The 15,725-nt window shown below is 46.0% G+C and overlaps 2 protein-coding genes across 2 annotated transcripts in view; one reads left to right on the top strand and one right to left on the bottom strand.

The window, feature by feature from the left end:
- Window positions 1-10,784, top strand: part of MASP1 (MBL associated serine protease 1) — a 79,564-nt gene extending 68,780 nt beyond the window's left edge. The window contains exon 16 of the mRNA XM_036066719.2: window positions 10,501-10,784. Within this exon, the coding sequence (XP_035922612.2) occupies window positions 10,501-10,634 (134 nt within the window). The 3' untranslated portion in view covers window positions 10,635-10,784. The remainder of the gene's footprint in view (window positions 1-10,500) is intronic.
- Window positions 6,449-8,973, bottom strand: RTP1 (receptor transporter protein 1). The gene is made up of 2 exons (XM_036066729.2): window positions 8,702-8,973; window positions 6,449-6,968 (listed from the first exon to the last, which is right to left on the bottom strand). The coding sequence occupies exons 1-2, from the start codon at window positions 8,971-8,973 to the stop codon at window positions 6,449-6,451; spliced, it is 792 nt and encodes a 263-aa protein (XP_035922622.1).
- Window positions 10,785-15,725: the final 4,941 nt, after the last annotated feature.

Raw genomic sequence — 15,725 nt, forward strand, 5'->3', positions numbered from 1 at the left:
CGCTGATGGATCACCTCCCCTTTTTGCTTTACGAATGAGGAAACGGAGACCCAGGAGAGGAGAAAGATGAAGTCACCCAAGGTCAGCAGCCGAGATGCCCAGCTAACATCTAACCCAGAGCTGGGACCCATGTTGCCCAAACTCCAGGCAAATTAGCTTTCTGTAGCACAACCCCCACCCCCAGCTACCCTCACAAGCTGCGTCACAAAATAGCCACACAACAGGCAGATTTCATTTCCCTGACGCATGTGGCAGTATGGGGCCAAAATGATTCCAGAGGAATTTCCTTAGCGGGGAGTCCTACAGAGAACCAGAATGGGACTTGGAATCCAGCTAAATTCCTTCTGGGGTATTTCAGCTAGTGGGAATGGAGCCTAGAAATCACTGGTGTTTTCTGTTTGGGGTGATTTTTATATGGCTAGCTATCTTTGAAGAATGAAGAGTGGCCGGCTACCATGCCACTGGAAAAATGAAGTCACTGCTTTGAAATAAATTTGAGGGGAAGAAAAGAAATGACTCTACATATATTAAAATAAACATAAACCACGTCTCAGCCATGGGCGGGGAACTTAACCCTTACCTTCCCCCCACCTTCTTTTTTCCCTAAAGCATTTACCAACAAAGCTGCAATCACAAAGAGAAAGAGCCCCTCAGGACTCAAAGGAGAGGCTACCAGCTGAAAAGGAAAGGGGAAGAAGGAAGAAGATGGCCATATGCTCTGTATCACACAATGTTACAAACAGTGCATCATTTCTTTCTTACCAAAGCCTGATGAGGCACAAGTATTATTCCCATTTTGATGAGAAGGAAAATGGGGCTCAAAGAGTTTAAGTAATTTGCCTAAGGCCATAGAGCTCATAAGAACCAGGACTCAGGGGTTTCTTTTTTTTTTTTTAATTGGAAAGAAAGAATCATTTATTAGTAAACCGTATATGAATTTCAAATGCATGCAAACTAAATGAAGTATCCCTATATGTAACATACTATAATAAAAGCAAAGGGATTTTAAACACAACATTTAGAATATAAGTCATTCTTTTTTTTTATTATGTTATGTTAGTCACCACACAGTACATTATTAGTTTTTGATGTAGTGTTCCATGATTCATTGTTTGCGTATAACACCCAGTGCTCCATTCAGTATGTGCCCTTTTTAATACCCATCACCAGGCTAACCCATCCCCCCACCCCTTCCCCTCTAGAACCCTCAGTTTGTTTCTCAGAGTCCATAGTCTCTCATGGTTCGTCTCTCCCTCTGATTCCCCCCCTTCATTTTTCCCTTCCTGCTATCTTCTTTTTTTTTTTTAAACACATAATGTATTATTTGTCTCTGAGGTACAGGTCTGTGATTCAACAGTCTTACACAATTCACAGCGCTCACCATAGCACATACCCTCCCCAATGTCTATCACCCAGCCACCCCATCCCTCCCACCCCCCCCACCACTCCAGCAACCCTCAGTTTGTTTCCTGAGATTAAGAATTCCTCATATCAGTGAGGTCATATGATCCCTGTCTTTCTCTGATTGACTTATTTCACTTAGCGCAATACTCTCTAGTTCTATCCACATTGTTGCAAATGGCAAGATATAATTCCTTTTGATGGCTGCATAATATTCCATTGTATATATATACCACATCTTCTTCATCCATTCATCTGTCGATGGACATCTGGGCTCTTTCCATAGTTTGGCTATTGAGGACATTGCTGCTATAAACATCAGGGTGCACATACCCCTTCAGATCCCTACATCTGTATCTTTGGGGTAAATACCCAGTAGTGCAATTGCTGAGTCATATGGTAGCTCTATTTTCAACTTTTGGAGGAACCTCCATACTGTTTTCCAGAGTGGCTGCACCAGCTTGCATTCCCACCAACAGTGTAGGAGGGTTCCCCTTTCTCCGCATCCCCGCCAACATTTGTCGTTTCCTGACTTGTTAATTTTAGCCATTCTGACTGGTGTGAGGTGGTATCTCATTGAGGTTTTGTTTGGATTTCCCTGATGCCGAGCGATGTTGAGCACTTTTTCATGTCTGTTGGCCATTTGGATGTCTTCTTTGGAAAAATGTCTGTTCATGTCTTCTGCCCATTTCTTGATTGGATCATTTGTTCTTTGGGTGTTGAGTTTGATAAGTTCTTTATAGATTTTGGATACTAGCCCTTTATCTGATATGTCATTTGCAAATATCTTCTCCCATTCTGTCAGTTGTCTTTTGGGTTTGTTGACTGTTTCTTTTGCTGTGCAAAAGCTTTTTATGTTGATGAAGTCCCAATAGTTCATTTTTGCCCTTACTTCCCTTGACTTTGGTGATGTTTCTAGGAAGAAGTTGCTGTGGCTGAGGTCGAAGAGGTTGCTGCCTGCGTTTTCCTTCAGGATTTTGATGGACTCCTGCCTCACATTTAGGTCTTTCAACCATTTGGAGTCTATTTTTGTGTGTGGTGTAAGGAAATGGTCCAGTTTCATTCTTCTGCATGTGGCTGTCCAATTTTCCCAACACCATTTGTTGAAGAGACTGTCTTTTTTCCATGGGACATTCTTTCCTGCTTTGTCGAAGATTAGTTAACCATAGAGTTGAGGGTCCATTTCTGGGCTCTCTATTCTGTTCCATTGATCTATGTGTCTGTTTTTGTGCCAGTACCATAACTGTTTTGATGATGACAGCTTTGTAATATAGCTGGAAGTCCGGAATTGTGATGCCGCCAGCTTTGCTTTTCTTTTTCAACATTCCTCTGGCTATTGGAGGTCTTTTCTGGTTCCATACAAATTTTAGGATTATTTGTTCCATTTCCTTGAAAAAAGTGGATGGTATTTTGATAGGAATTGCATTGAATGTGTAGATTGCTCTAGGTAGCATTGACATCTTCACAATATTTGTTCTTCCAATCCATGAGCATGGAACGTTTTTCCATTTCTTTGTGTCTTCCTCAATTTCTTTCATGAGTATTTTATAGTTTTCTGAGTACAGATCCTTTGCCTTTTTGGTTAGATTTATTCCTAGGTGTCTTATGGTTTTGGGTGCAATTGTAAATGGGATCGACTCCTTAATTTCTCTTTCTTCTGTCTTGTTGTTGGTGTATAGGAATGCCACTGATTTCTGTGCATTGATTTTCTATCCTGCCACTTTACTGAATTCCTATATGAGTTCTAGCAGTTTTGGGGTGGAGTCTTTGGGGTTTTCCACATAAAGTGTCATATCACCTGCAAAGAGTGAGAGTTTGACTTCTTCTTTGCCCATTTGGATGCCTTTTATTTCTTTTTGTTGTCTGATTGCTGTGGCTAGGACTTCTAATACTATGTTGAATAGCAGTGGTGATAGTGGACATCCCACTCAGGGGTTTCTTAACCCTGAATTATATCATCTTCCCTGACTCTGTGCTATATAATGCTGGTCAAGTTTCCTACTCTCTCTAGGCTTCCGTTCCTTACCCGTGACATAAAGGCCCCAGATCGAGTCTGTCTCATAGCTCTGCTGGTCTCTGGACTCACTATGTTGGAAATTGTCCTGAGTTGGTGATTTTCTTGGTTCTCAGGGCTCCTGACCCCCAGGAAGTGTTCTCCCATGGGCCTGGCCCTGTCCCAATGAATCTAAGGGAAGTGATCAAGGCTGCACTGCCTGCTGACCCCACACGGAGGATTTCAGTTTCTGGAACCACAAGTCAGGGCTTGTAGGTCTGCTCCTGGCTTGCACATCAAGACCAGCACCCAGAAGCTCCAATGGGAGAGGCCTGGGATCCTGAAATGTCTCCGAGAAGTTTACTTATAACGCCTAGGGCACATCTAACAAGTTCATTTTGTGGCATGGGGCAATCAATATGTGCAAAGGGAGAACTGTCCCAGAGAAGTCTTTGCCAAGACGAGGGTGAGGCCAATGAGCAAACCTAGAAACCTGCCCCATCCCCCAGACCGTAACAAGTGTAAGAACAATACAGGAGACAGAGGAGCCCTCCATAGATTGCAGACACCTTCCTATAGCAGAGGAAGAGGCTTCATGCTTTAAGAAAGAGGTCTGAACTGAAACTAGGTGAAGGTCAGACCCCTCGCTCTGCCACTAGCTGGCAATGGGACCCGAGGTAAGTCACTTACACACTGTGGTCACATTCCAGGGGGGAGTATAGCCATAGGCAAGTAATTATAACAAAATTTGATAAGCATCTGGCAAGGGTGGCAGAGCTCAATAATAGAGATTCTCAGAGCAGGACAAAGCCATTGTAGCAGGGAACAAGAAGGAACCCGGAGTTTTGAGGGAGACTCAAGTCCCCAGGGCAGGAAGTAGGGAGTAAGAGGGAAGCTGAGTCCTAGCCCTAGAGAATCCAAGGCAAGTCATCAAGGACGACCTTGAGGCTCATTACAACAAGACTAGGTGCAAAAGGAAGCCTGTTCCTCAGAAGGATTATACCAAGCAACACAGGTGGATCACCCAGAAGTCTTATTCTAATTCAAGTGCTTAGAGCTCATGCCCAGAAGTTCTGATTCTGCTGGTCTGAGGTGGAGGCTGGGCACTGATATTTCTTCAAAAGTTCCCCAGGATTTCTGAATCTCAGCCGGGGCTGATAACTTCTGCAATAAGCAGAGATCTCTGAGAGACAGAACCTGCCCCTTTAGTGCCCACTGGATCCCAGTACCCAAATCAGGGCTTGCCAGACAGAAGGTGTTCAGGACACATGGATAAAGGGATAGATAAAGGGATGAGCACTGTGTGAATCAAGCAAAGGACGTCACCAACCACAGGTACTAGAATTGCACAAGGGCAAGGGTAAGACCGGCCTTAGGCTGAGTCCCCTGGATGACTGACCAAGGGCTGCCCACATCCTTCCTGGGCATGGACATGATCGGCCCAGACCTTGAAACTGGAGCTAGATAAAGCCTTATGAGGGAGCCCCAGAAAGGGGAGACAGGGAGTGGAGATAGGGGGTGTCCAAGAGCCCATTACATTTCAGGGATGCTGTGGTGAATCTCAAGCACACATTAATGACTGCTAAGCCTGATTGAAGATATCCCGTCTTTATTAAAGTATCCCATCTTTATATAAGTGGCCCTCCTCCCTCCACTACTACAGATGGTGGTGACTTTCCATTAAAAAGGGGAGGAGGAGTCAAGAAGGAAGGAGGAGGGAAGTGGGAGGAGTCAGGTTATTAACAGAGGTGAGGCGAATGAGGATTCTTGAAAGTGCAGGATGGCATCCCACCTCCTGCCTTCTGCTTCCCCCCCATACCCGACCCATACTCCTATCAGAAAATCTTTCTTCCCACCCCAAACCAGACCGCATGCCATTTTAAAGTGATGTAAGGTTCTCCCACATATCTGTGCACTTCTCTATGGGCAAAACACTTCACATCTTTAATGCTTCCTCTCTTGCTAATGACATCCCATCCCTGTGGTTCTAGGTGGACAGCTGATGGCTGGTGAGAGGGCCTATGCATGGCCAATGTGGGAAAGCCTCTCAAGTAGGGTTTCAGCAAGGAGCCCAGGAGGCCAGGCCCCTGCCCCTGCGTCGTGACCATCAGAACTGCTAAGAATCAGGCAGGATGGGTCCCTGAACTCTGCAGACTCTTCAGTATAATGGCAAGTCATGTATTTGTTCTGTAGGGATTTTGTGCTTTGCATCTAACACTCTACTTCTAAACCTCCCCTAAATTCTCTGTCTGTTCATATGCAATGGGTGGGAAGCCTAGCTCCATGGGACTCTGCCCCAGGCACCATCTCTGAGCCAGGCAGGCCTCAGAATCCATCCTGAGTGGAGGGAAGCTGGAAGCTGGGGTTCTGGGGAACAGAAGCAAGGCACCCTGTGTACCCAGCAGCAGAAGGACAGCCTAGTGCCTCCACCTCTCTTTCTTCAAAAGGAACCTCTGCTGTGTGCACGGAGGCAGAGCTGTGGGTGAGGCTTCTACACTAAGCACAGGCTAATTTAATGCTGCAGCCCCAGATGTGGGAGCTAATGAGGGGGAGGGGTGGGGGTTAACAAGAAAGCAAGAATGAGCTCATCACTGTGGAAAGGCCTTTTGAGATCATCAAGTCCTGTCATTTTAAAGCTTTTTTTTTTTTTTTTTAAAGCTGTTGAGCCTATTTTCATCCACAACTCTTAAACGAAACTCCAAGTTGGAACTCTTCTGATTAAGGCAAGAGGAAGAAGTAGGAGCTGGGAATGGGCAGTTTGACCAGGATGGGAAACCTACTCACTCAGCCTACCTTCCAAATCCAAAAGTCCCTGAGGGACCTATGCAGAACTTTGGGGCCCTGGGTTTCACTTTGAAAAACCAACAATCCAGGCCAAACCCTTAATGTTATAGATAGTAAAGATGTGTGGGTGGTTTGTCCAGGGTCCCCATGGAGTCAGTGGCGGCACCAGCACTAGAATTTAACCCCACTCCCCGCCCAGGTCGCTCTTTGCCCCTCCCTCCAGCTGGCTGACCCCCACAGGCCTTGGGCCCCTTGAGCCCATCGAGAGAATCAGACAGAGCTGCGGAAGGAGAACTGCAGGTAGATGATCAGCAGCAAGACCGTGGCCCAAAACAAGCACCAGGGGATAGAGCAGAAGTTGCAGCCAGAACCCTCCTCGGCCTGCGGCTTGGTGGGGCTGGGCGCCCGGGAGAAGGTGTAGGTGGTCGCCTCCTCCTCCAGCAACTTCTCGCTGGGCTTCCAGTGCACGATGCCCTCCTGGCAGGCCTCGCAGAACTCGCCGCGGTGCCGCCGGGTGTCCTGGCGGCCGGCCACGTGGATGCGGTACTGGCCACCGCGCTCCCCGTAGCACTGCTCCCGCAGGCTGGTGATGAGGTTGTCCACCAGGCTCTCGATGTTCTCCTCCAGCATGCTCGACTCATCCAGCCGCGCCGTGCCGCACTCGTAGCACAGCTGCTTGAAGACGCGCATGCGCACCGAGCCCGCCCGCTGGGCGCGGTCCAGGTACATGTGGAAGAGGATGACCACGTGGGGCGACTGCCAGGTGTGCCAGCACCAGGAGCAGTGGAACCTGCGGGGAGGGGTTGAGGCAAGAGGAAAGGACCGAGGGGAGATGGTGGGAAACAGCTCCCCAAAGGCAGGGTGTTTATAGGTGTTGTTAGCTTTCCCGGGGCATCTGTCCAGTCTGCCCCTTCGAGGGCGCCCTTAGGACCAGAGCAGGCTCGTCAAGATGCACCTGGCACCCACCTCACCTATGCCCTGCAGAGGCCTCAGCTTCCTCCATCCCAGTGCCCTCAGGCTGTGCCCTTGGGGCTTTGGCTCTGGACATATTTCCTCATCTGCAAAATGTTCAGGGTGCACTAGATGAGTCCTTCCTGCTCAGGCCTCCTTGAAGTCTCATAGAGGGTATGGCCCGAACATTTGGGAAATGTGCCACCCACCCCACATTCTTACCTGTTAACACTGAGTGTGAACAGGGTAGACCCAAATCAGGAGGAAAATGACACCGTTACTACTTCTCAGCCTCCAAATCAGTGCCTGGGTTAATGCATCCCAAGGCCTGGACTTGGTGGCAGTCTCTGCCCAGAGTTAGGTGACTGAGGCCAGCTGGTGATCACAGGTCACTGACCGAGGTTGGAGATGCCACAAGGCTTCCAGGTCTCCAAGAAGTTCCTGGGCCCTGCCAGCAAATGTCCAGCTCTTGGTAACCCTCCCATCAGCCAGTTTAGGAGCTCCATGTTCTCATTTTCTTCTCTTTCGCTTACATCCTTTGGGGACTATTTTCCCTCTCTGAGATTGAACTATAAAACTAGGATTGGAAAATGTCAGAACTGGAGGAACCTTCGAAGTCACCCAATTAACCTTTTGTTTTACTTTCAGGCACAGAGAATAAGAAAATGATCCATGTACACACAGCTCGAGTTCAGAGCCTGTACCCAGCACAAAACAGGTGTCCAATAGATGTTGAATTGAATTGAATGCACCGTGCCAGGGCAGGGAGGAAGGCCTTGCTTCTGACCCCACACTGCACCACAGAGCCTCCCCATATTCTGTCCCCAAAGGAAGTCTTTACATAACAGACCCACAGACAAGAGTGCTGGAAAGTCATCTCAGATATTACTGTACATCCCAAATCACTGAGAGACCTTGTTGAAATGTACGTTCTGATTCAGTAGGTCTAGAATGGGGCTGGAGATTCTGCATCTTTAACAAATTCTAGGTGATGCTGATGCTGCTGGTCCATGCCCCACAAGGCAAGGATCTAGACTAACCCCTCCTTTTACAAGTGGGGAAAGTGAGGTCCAAGAAGGAAACAGAATTGCTCAAAGGCCATGGAGCTAATAGTAGAGCCAGTTTCTAGCACACCTCCTGTGTTTAGTATTTTATATTAAGTGAGGCTGAATTAAATAGATTGAAATTGAACTGTCCCAGGACCAGAGCACAGAACTCGATCCCCAGAGACCTTGAGCCTCCTTTTCTTGGTTTTCAACCATTTTACATCATTAAAATCTGAAAAGATGTAAAATGTCAGAGTTTACAACTAATAAGTATATCCCACCTCTTTGTCAGAAGCAGAAACTATGACTCAGAGAGGGAAAGTTACCGAGGAGTTCAGTGGAAGAGCTGAAATCAAAATCAAACTCAGGTGTCCTACCTCCCAGTAAGGGACTCTTTCTCTGCTTCTCAGTCTACACCGGCCCAACCATGAGACTGACCCTAAGTCCCTGGGTCCTCGGTATCTCTGTCTCTTCTTGGAAGGTGCCCCAGGGTTGCCTGCAGGGCCCCTACTCACTGGTTACTCACCTGCCGGAGGCATGCAATTCCAGGTACTGCTTCCAGCCCGGGGCCAGCACATTGTGCTTGAGGTTGGGATCTATGATGAGGTCCCAGCTGTCGGCCGGCTTGGCCTCCTCCATCTTCTCATAGAAGACTTTCTTCCATTCACCTGTGGTCACGCTTTTACACATGGTCTCGTCAGTGGCGAGAGAGGGCAAGCTCCACCTGAGCGAGAACGAGGAGAGAGAGGGCAGGTGCAGGGCAGGGCAGCGCAGTCTCCACGGTCTAAAAATCCTCATCGACAGGACCAGGAGGAAGCAGGACCCAGCTCCCTCCTTTGTCCACAGTGGAACCTGTTTCCACAGCAACCAGGCAGGGCGCCAAGAGACAGAGCGTGGGGAAGAGGGAGTCTCCAAAGGGGTGTTTCCAGGCCCTGAACTGAGGCCGTGGAGGCAGGGTTTGTGGCTAAGTGACCTGAGACAGGTGGGGGGCTTGAAAAAAGGCTGAACTTCAGACCATCTTACTCTGGCTTGTGAAGGGCGCACAGAGGGAGGACCCGGGAACTGGCTCAGCTTCACCTTGCTGCCCCTGGAGGCATCATCAGCATCTGGCTGCTATGGTAACCATGATGCCTTAGGGAGCCAAAGAGACATAAGGGATGGGAAGATGTGGGCCTCTTAATAGATGCAGCAATAATAGTAAACTCTCTGCACTCCCACCCTTTTGTGACTGGCACTGAGCCACTTACAAAAACTATTGGAAGTCTCTGGACCCACAATTATTATTGTCACTATTCAGATCAGGAGACAGGGACTCATCTATCTTATACATGGCAGAGCTCATATCTGAATCCAGGCTATTGAGCCCATAATAATTCATTAAGACATTCATTTCAAACATACGCATGTGCCAGGCTCAATGCCGGGTGGTTGTAAGTGGGTATGTGCCCAATAATGCGGGGGGATCTGTATCCCAGAATGCAACAGGATCTGTACTTTGACAACCTTGGACAGGAGCAGCCACCTGTGCACAGGGGTGGGGGCCATTGCATCAGCCTGGCAGGAGCAGAAACGATGATTTTCAACTTGGTTATAGAAGAGGAGGGCGGTGTCCATGGGGAAAACAGACTGTATTCTAGGTGCCTCTTCTGCTACTCTTTAACAAATTATTTTTCCTTTATGAAAGTCATACAGGTCTGGAGCTCCTGGGTGGCTCAGTCGGTCAAGCGTCCACCTTGGGCTCAGGTCATGATCCCAGGGTCCTGGGATCGAGCCCCACATCGGGCTCCCTGCTCAGCGGGAAGCCTGTTTCTCCCTCACTTTCTGCCCCCCCCACTCGTGCTCTCTCTCGCTACCTCTCTCTCTCTCAAGTAAATAAATAAAATCTTCAAAAAAAAAGTTATACATGTTTATTTAGAAAAACTGGAAAATACAGGTAAAATAAAGCAAAAGTAATACTCTTCCTAATACCCATGTTCAAAATAATCAGTTAATATTATAACACACTCTGACTGCCATTTATCTGTACATGTGTGTGTATGTGTGTATACACACATATATATACATATATAATATATATATACACACATACATACACACCCCACTGTGATCTGTTTTTTAAATAACAATATATCATGAATATTTTTCTAAGAAATTAATATTATTCCATCTTATAGGCTGCCTATATTCTGTGATCTGGTTGGGCATAATTTATTTAGCTAATCCCCAGTTTGGGGTACTAAAGTTTTTTTTCAGTCTTTTATAATTTTACTCTTGCTACCTATTTGTATAAAACTTACTAATGAAGCTCATGGTCCTGCACTCTAGGTATCAAAGACGATGCCCCCTGCATTCAAAAAACACATCTCTTGACCCTACTCTCTGCAGAAGCTTGCTGCGGCTGGAAGAATGTGAGCAAGCTCTTCAAACAGTGTGATTTACAGGCAGCTTGCAGATCCTGAAGTTTACAGATGAAAAAGCAAGACTAAATCACCTATCTGGTACTGGAGATCATCTTCCTTCTCCTGCTTCTGCATGAATGCTTGATGCCTTGACATATATTTTGGCCTCAGTTTGTTCATCTTGACAATGGGATAATAAGGAAGCAATATCTGTCGTGATTAAAAGCAAGGGCTCTGAAATCACTTGCTTGGATTTTTGTTCTTGTTTATTTGTTTTTATGATTCTCTTATATTCTCAAAAGTAGCTATTCTAATATATTTAATGTGTATCATTTCATTCTGGCAAAACATGTATTGGTATTTTATGTGAATATATTTTTAATTTGCATAGAAACAGCAATCACCAGATAACACTTACTAGGTATCAGGCAGTATGCTAAGTGCTTTATACCTATTAATTTATTTCATCTTAGTAACAACCTCTATACATAGGTCACAGCAGCCCCAGCTGCATTTTGCAAATATGTAAGCTACAACAGAGAGGTTAGATAACTTGCCCAAAATTCAACAGCTAATAATTAGTGGAACTGGGATTTGAGCCCATATGATGATCTCCAAAGCCCCAGTTTTGATCAGCTTTGCCCGGCATGGAATCTAGAACAAAATATTTGCTAAATAAATGTGTCTTTCTACTCTCTCATCACTCGATCTGGCCATTCCAGACTCAGAATTGGAGTTCATATCCTTCTAGTAGATGGTTCACTGGGCCCAACTGAGGCCACAACCCCAACATGAATATGAGTGAGGCGTATTTGACCTGCTAAGCTCCCTGTTATTACTGTAGGTGCTATTCTGCTGGTGTCCACAGACCCCTGATGCCCAGTGTAAATATTTTGTTTTGTTTTTTTTTTTAAAGCTGGAAGAGAAAGTCATCTTGAAATTGTACCAAAGAAAATACAGTACATAGAGCCATCTGTGGGTATACCATTCCCGTGAAGCCATGATCATTTGACAACAGGCACCCAGGTTCCATGGAAAGAGAGCTGAACTGGAAATTGGGAGATAGAAATAAATATCCCAGCTCTGCTCCTGGCTGGCTTTGTTTCCTTGGACAAGTCACTTCTCTTGGCCTCAGTTTGTCCATTCGTTCAATGGAGCATTAGAGTATATGGCAACACTAAGGTCCCCTGCGACTATAGCCATTCATGGTTCCAAAGAGCTTTATACTTAGAAATCTGAATCCTTGGGAGGTGAGATAGAAGCCACTGGATGGAGGAGGGAGGCATTGTGGGTAGCACCTGGAGTCAGGGTCTGTCTCCTTCGGGGCCGCTCCACAGTTGAAGGGCTCTGGGGAGGGGTCACTGCAGTAGTTTTGTACTGGACATAGTAAGAAGGGCAGAAATTAAATCAGAGCCACTGAATGTTAACACTGGAAAGGATTTTTGAGTTTATTAAGCTTTATCCTTCAGGTCAGTATTCTTGCCTCTGAATTAAGGCAAATGATGCCCAGAGAAGTAAATGGACTTAACCAGCCTCCGAGGTGTGTTGGGAGCTACCTCAGAAAGTGTGTGAAGCTGAGAATAGCATATAAACTTTGCCCTGGAGTCAAAGCATATCACCCAATACCAGGGACGAATTCTCTATTGGTATTTTGCAGTTGTTGCTACAATAAACACTATGATGAAAAACAAGAACACAGAAGGTAAGAACCACCAGAGTTGTCTGTGAGAGTGTGTGTGTGCGCACGCACCCATGTGTGTATGTAACCAGCTGATGCAATCCCCATTGGCACAAATTAAGTTTAATTTAGAACTTGAGCTTGCCATGCAGAGGCCAATGTGATGCATCCTTCTGTATAACAGAATGTTATCTCTATTGAAGTAATATTTCTATCAAGACAAGTAACCCTATGGCATTCCAACTTACTCTTTATATCAAATGACTTCACGGGGAGGTCTGCCTGCAAGGCAGGTGTGAGTTAGCCTGCCTGCGGGCTGTCTGGGGCACTAGCACCAGAAGCTGCATTTCTACTCTGTATTTCTTAGTTTCCAGGAGCAACGCCCCTGCTCAAGGAGCCTGACAAGCCCCACCAGAAGGGAGATGGCTTTCACACCAGGGAGAAGGCCAAGACACGAACAGGGGAACACGTGCAGAAGGCCCAGGGACACAAACACTCCAGCCCAGAGCTGGCCGAGTCTGTCCCAGAGTGAGCTCATGGGTCATAGTGACCCACACTTCCTCTTAACATGGCAGCCATTCATGCCTGGCTAGTCTTAGGGCTTTGGCATCCATAGCCTTTTCAGTTGAGGGGAAACCTTTACCGTTTCCAGGAGACTCTTCGCCATCGTTTGACTGAATTGCACTTCAGGCATCTGGGACCCATGCTTCTGGAAGCAACTGGCATCTGGTGCCACACACCTCTGCACATAGATCCACATCTGTCTTAGCTGGAAATATGATACTCAGTACATATCTACATATAGAAACTCTCAGAAACTACAGGAGAGAAATAGGGTCAGCAAGAACTGTGTAGAAAGAATTGTGTAGAACGAGAAAGAGAAACGTTAGGTCTGCATTCTGTCACAGACTTGCTATGTGACTTGGCCTCCCTGGTCTTACATTTCTATGTTCCTGAAGTTGCTAGAATTGTGCCACATGTCTGTAAGTTTCCTCTCTGCCCTAGCAATTTGTGGGCCCACAATTCTCGACATACCTATAGATCCAGTAAAGGCAGGATTTTCCTCTCCAAAACCCCCCTAAAGCCTCAGAAACATATGCAAGGAGCAAGTCTCTGTTTTCCCAGTGAAGAGATACTGCTATGCCCATAATTTTTCCTTACTAAAGATTTCCTGAATAAATAAGGACTGATGATTATCTAGAATCCTCCTCAAATTTTTAAATGACTAGAGCTATAAAATAACCACCCCCTGACCCAGACAGCTCTAGGTTATATTTTTGCCAAGCAATGTGTCTTCCAAGTTTTTTCTGACTCCAAGTAAACTCAGCAGGGCCTACAAAAGAAAGATGCATAAATGTGGAAACCCACCCCCGTTTTCACACTTTAAGGTCAGCCTACTGGGTTAATTGCTTAGCGTGGCTCGCAAGGTCCCCCATGATCTGGTCTCAATCTAACTCACCAAGCATAGTTCCCACCACCTTACCCTTTCTCAACCCTCTGACTGATGCTTCCTCTCTTCTCCCGGAATAGACTCTGGAATCCCACCTCCTCCTTTGTTCTTGATGCCTCTTCCTCCTGAAATGACTTAATCCTGTCTTGATAGGGCACCATTTTACCCAGCCTGGTATGCTTACTCCCCTGTACTGGGTCCCAGGCATGGAGTCCCTAGGTCCTCTGTAGCAACCCACATTTCCATCCCACAGCATTTATAAGGATTGCTAGCATTTACTGAGCACTTATGGTAGGCCAAGCGGGCACCCTGTTAAAGGTTTACATTTTATCCTCACATCAACCCTATAAAGTAGGCTTTTGTTTTGCTGCTTTTTATGGGTGAGTCAAATAAGCCTTGAAAGGGCTCAACAACTTGCCCGGGGTCACTTGGCCGGCAGGTGGAAAGGAGGGATGTGAACCTGGGCATGCCTGCTCTCTCAACCACTGTGTCATGTAATAGTAAATGCTGAATAAATGTCCGTCATTATTATACCATCTCGGAGTTGAAATGGGCTTTAAAGATCATCTAGATCAACTGTGAATCCCAAAGAAAGAATCTTCTCTCCAACCTCGTCTGCATTTACAGCTTCTGCTTAAATTCCTTCTCCTACAGTCAACTGACTACTTCCTAACCTGCTTGATTTTGACAAAGCAATGCCTTTCATTAAACTCTTGGTTTCAATGAGGTGAGCCCTCTGTTTCCTGTTTCATCCATACAGTGACCTTGGGTTTGCCTTCTGGCTCCATATGAACTAGGTGCTACACCCCACTCCACCTACCCTCTTCATGGCACTCTTTGGACACTTAAAGGCAGCAGCTATTACAGTTCTTGGGGCTTTCCCAACCTCATCTCAAGCCTCAGAAATGACTTTGTGACTAAACTTTCATTAAATCCAGGATGCTGAAGTTATGGGGTCTCCAGGGAACACCTCCATACCTGTAGCTTCCTGCCATCTTCAAGGTATTAATTCATGAAGACATCTCTGGGGAAAGGCCTCTTGGGCTTCACTTCCACTCCATTCTATCCCTTCTATGCTTTATCCCAAGTCTTTAAAAGACATTTACTTTGAGAAAGCAGCACTTCTTTATGCACAATAATCTGGGGCTTGAAGACCAGCACAGACTCTAAAGTACAGTTGACCCTTGCCAACATGGGTTTGAACCGCATGGGTCCATTTACATGCAAATTTTTTTAAAGATTTATTTATTTGAGAGAGAAAGAGAGCAGGCACTGTGCATGGGGCGGGAGGGGATGGGTGGGGCAGAGGGAGAGAATCTTGAGCAGACTCCCCAGTGAGCACAGAGCCCAATGCAGGGCTCCATCTCAGGACCCTGAGATCATGACTTGAGCCGAAATCAAGAGTCAGTCGCTTAACCGACTGAGCCACCCAGGCACCCCACAATTTTTTTTGATAAGTTTAAATACTATACATGTATTTTTTCTTCCTTGTGATTTTATGAAAACATTTTCTCTTTTCTAGTTTACTTTATTGTAAGAATACAGTATGTAATACATATAACATACAAAATATGTGTTACTTAACTATGTTACCAGTAGTTCTTCTGGTCAACAGTAGTCTATTAGTAGATAAGTTTTGGGGGAGCCAAAAGTTATACATGAATTTTTGACTGGGCAGAGGATCAGCACCCTTAACCCCCATGTTATCCAAGGGTGAACTTTACTTCAAAATGACTCCCTCTGTCTACATTCTCGCTATCCTATACCTTACATCTACCTATCAAATCTGGTGTTTCTTCCAGGTCCAATTCAAAGCTACCTCCCCTGGAGAGACTTCCCAGATCCTCCTCTGAGGGTGTCTCCCTTCTTAATCTTTTTCTTGATCTTTCATTATTTTGGTCATTATTACTTTGTACCTTGTATGAAGAACAAATCCATGTATGACCCTCTGTCTCATTCATCACTGTGGCTAGAGAATGGAGTGTACTGGGTGGATGGTTCTAAAGCACCCTTTTTTTTTTTT

This window comes from Halichoerus grypus, chromosome 1 (genome assembly GCF_964656455.1).
Source record: "Halichoerus grypus chromosome 1, mHalGry1.hap1.1, whole genome shotgun sequence".
Lineage (NCBI taxonomy): Eukaryota > Metazoa > Chordata > Mammalia > Carnivora > Phocidae > Halichoerus > Halichoerus grypus.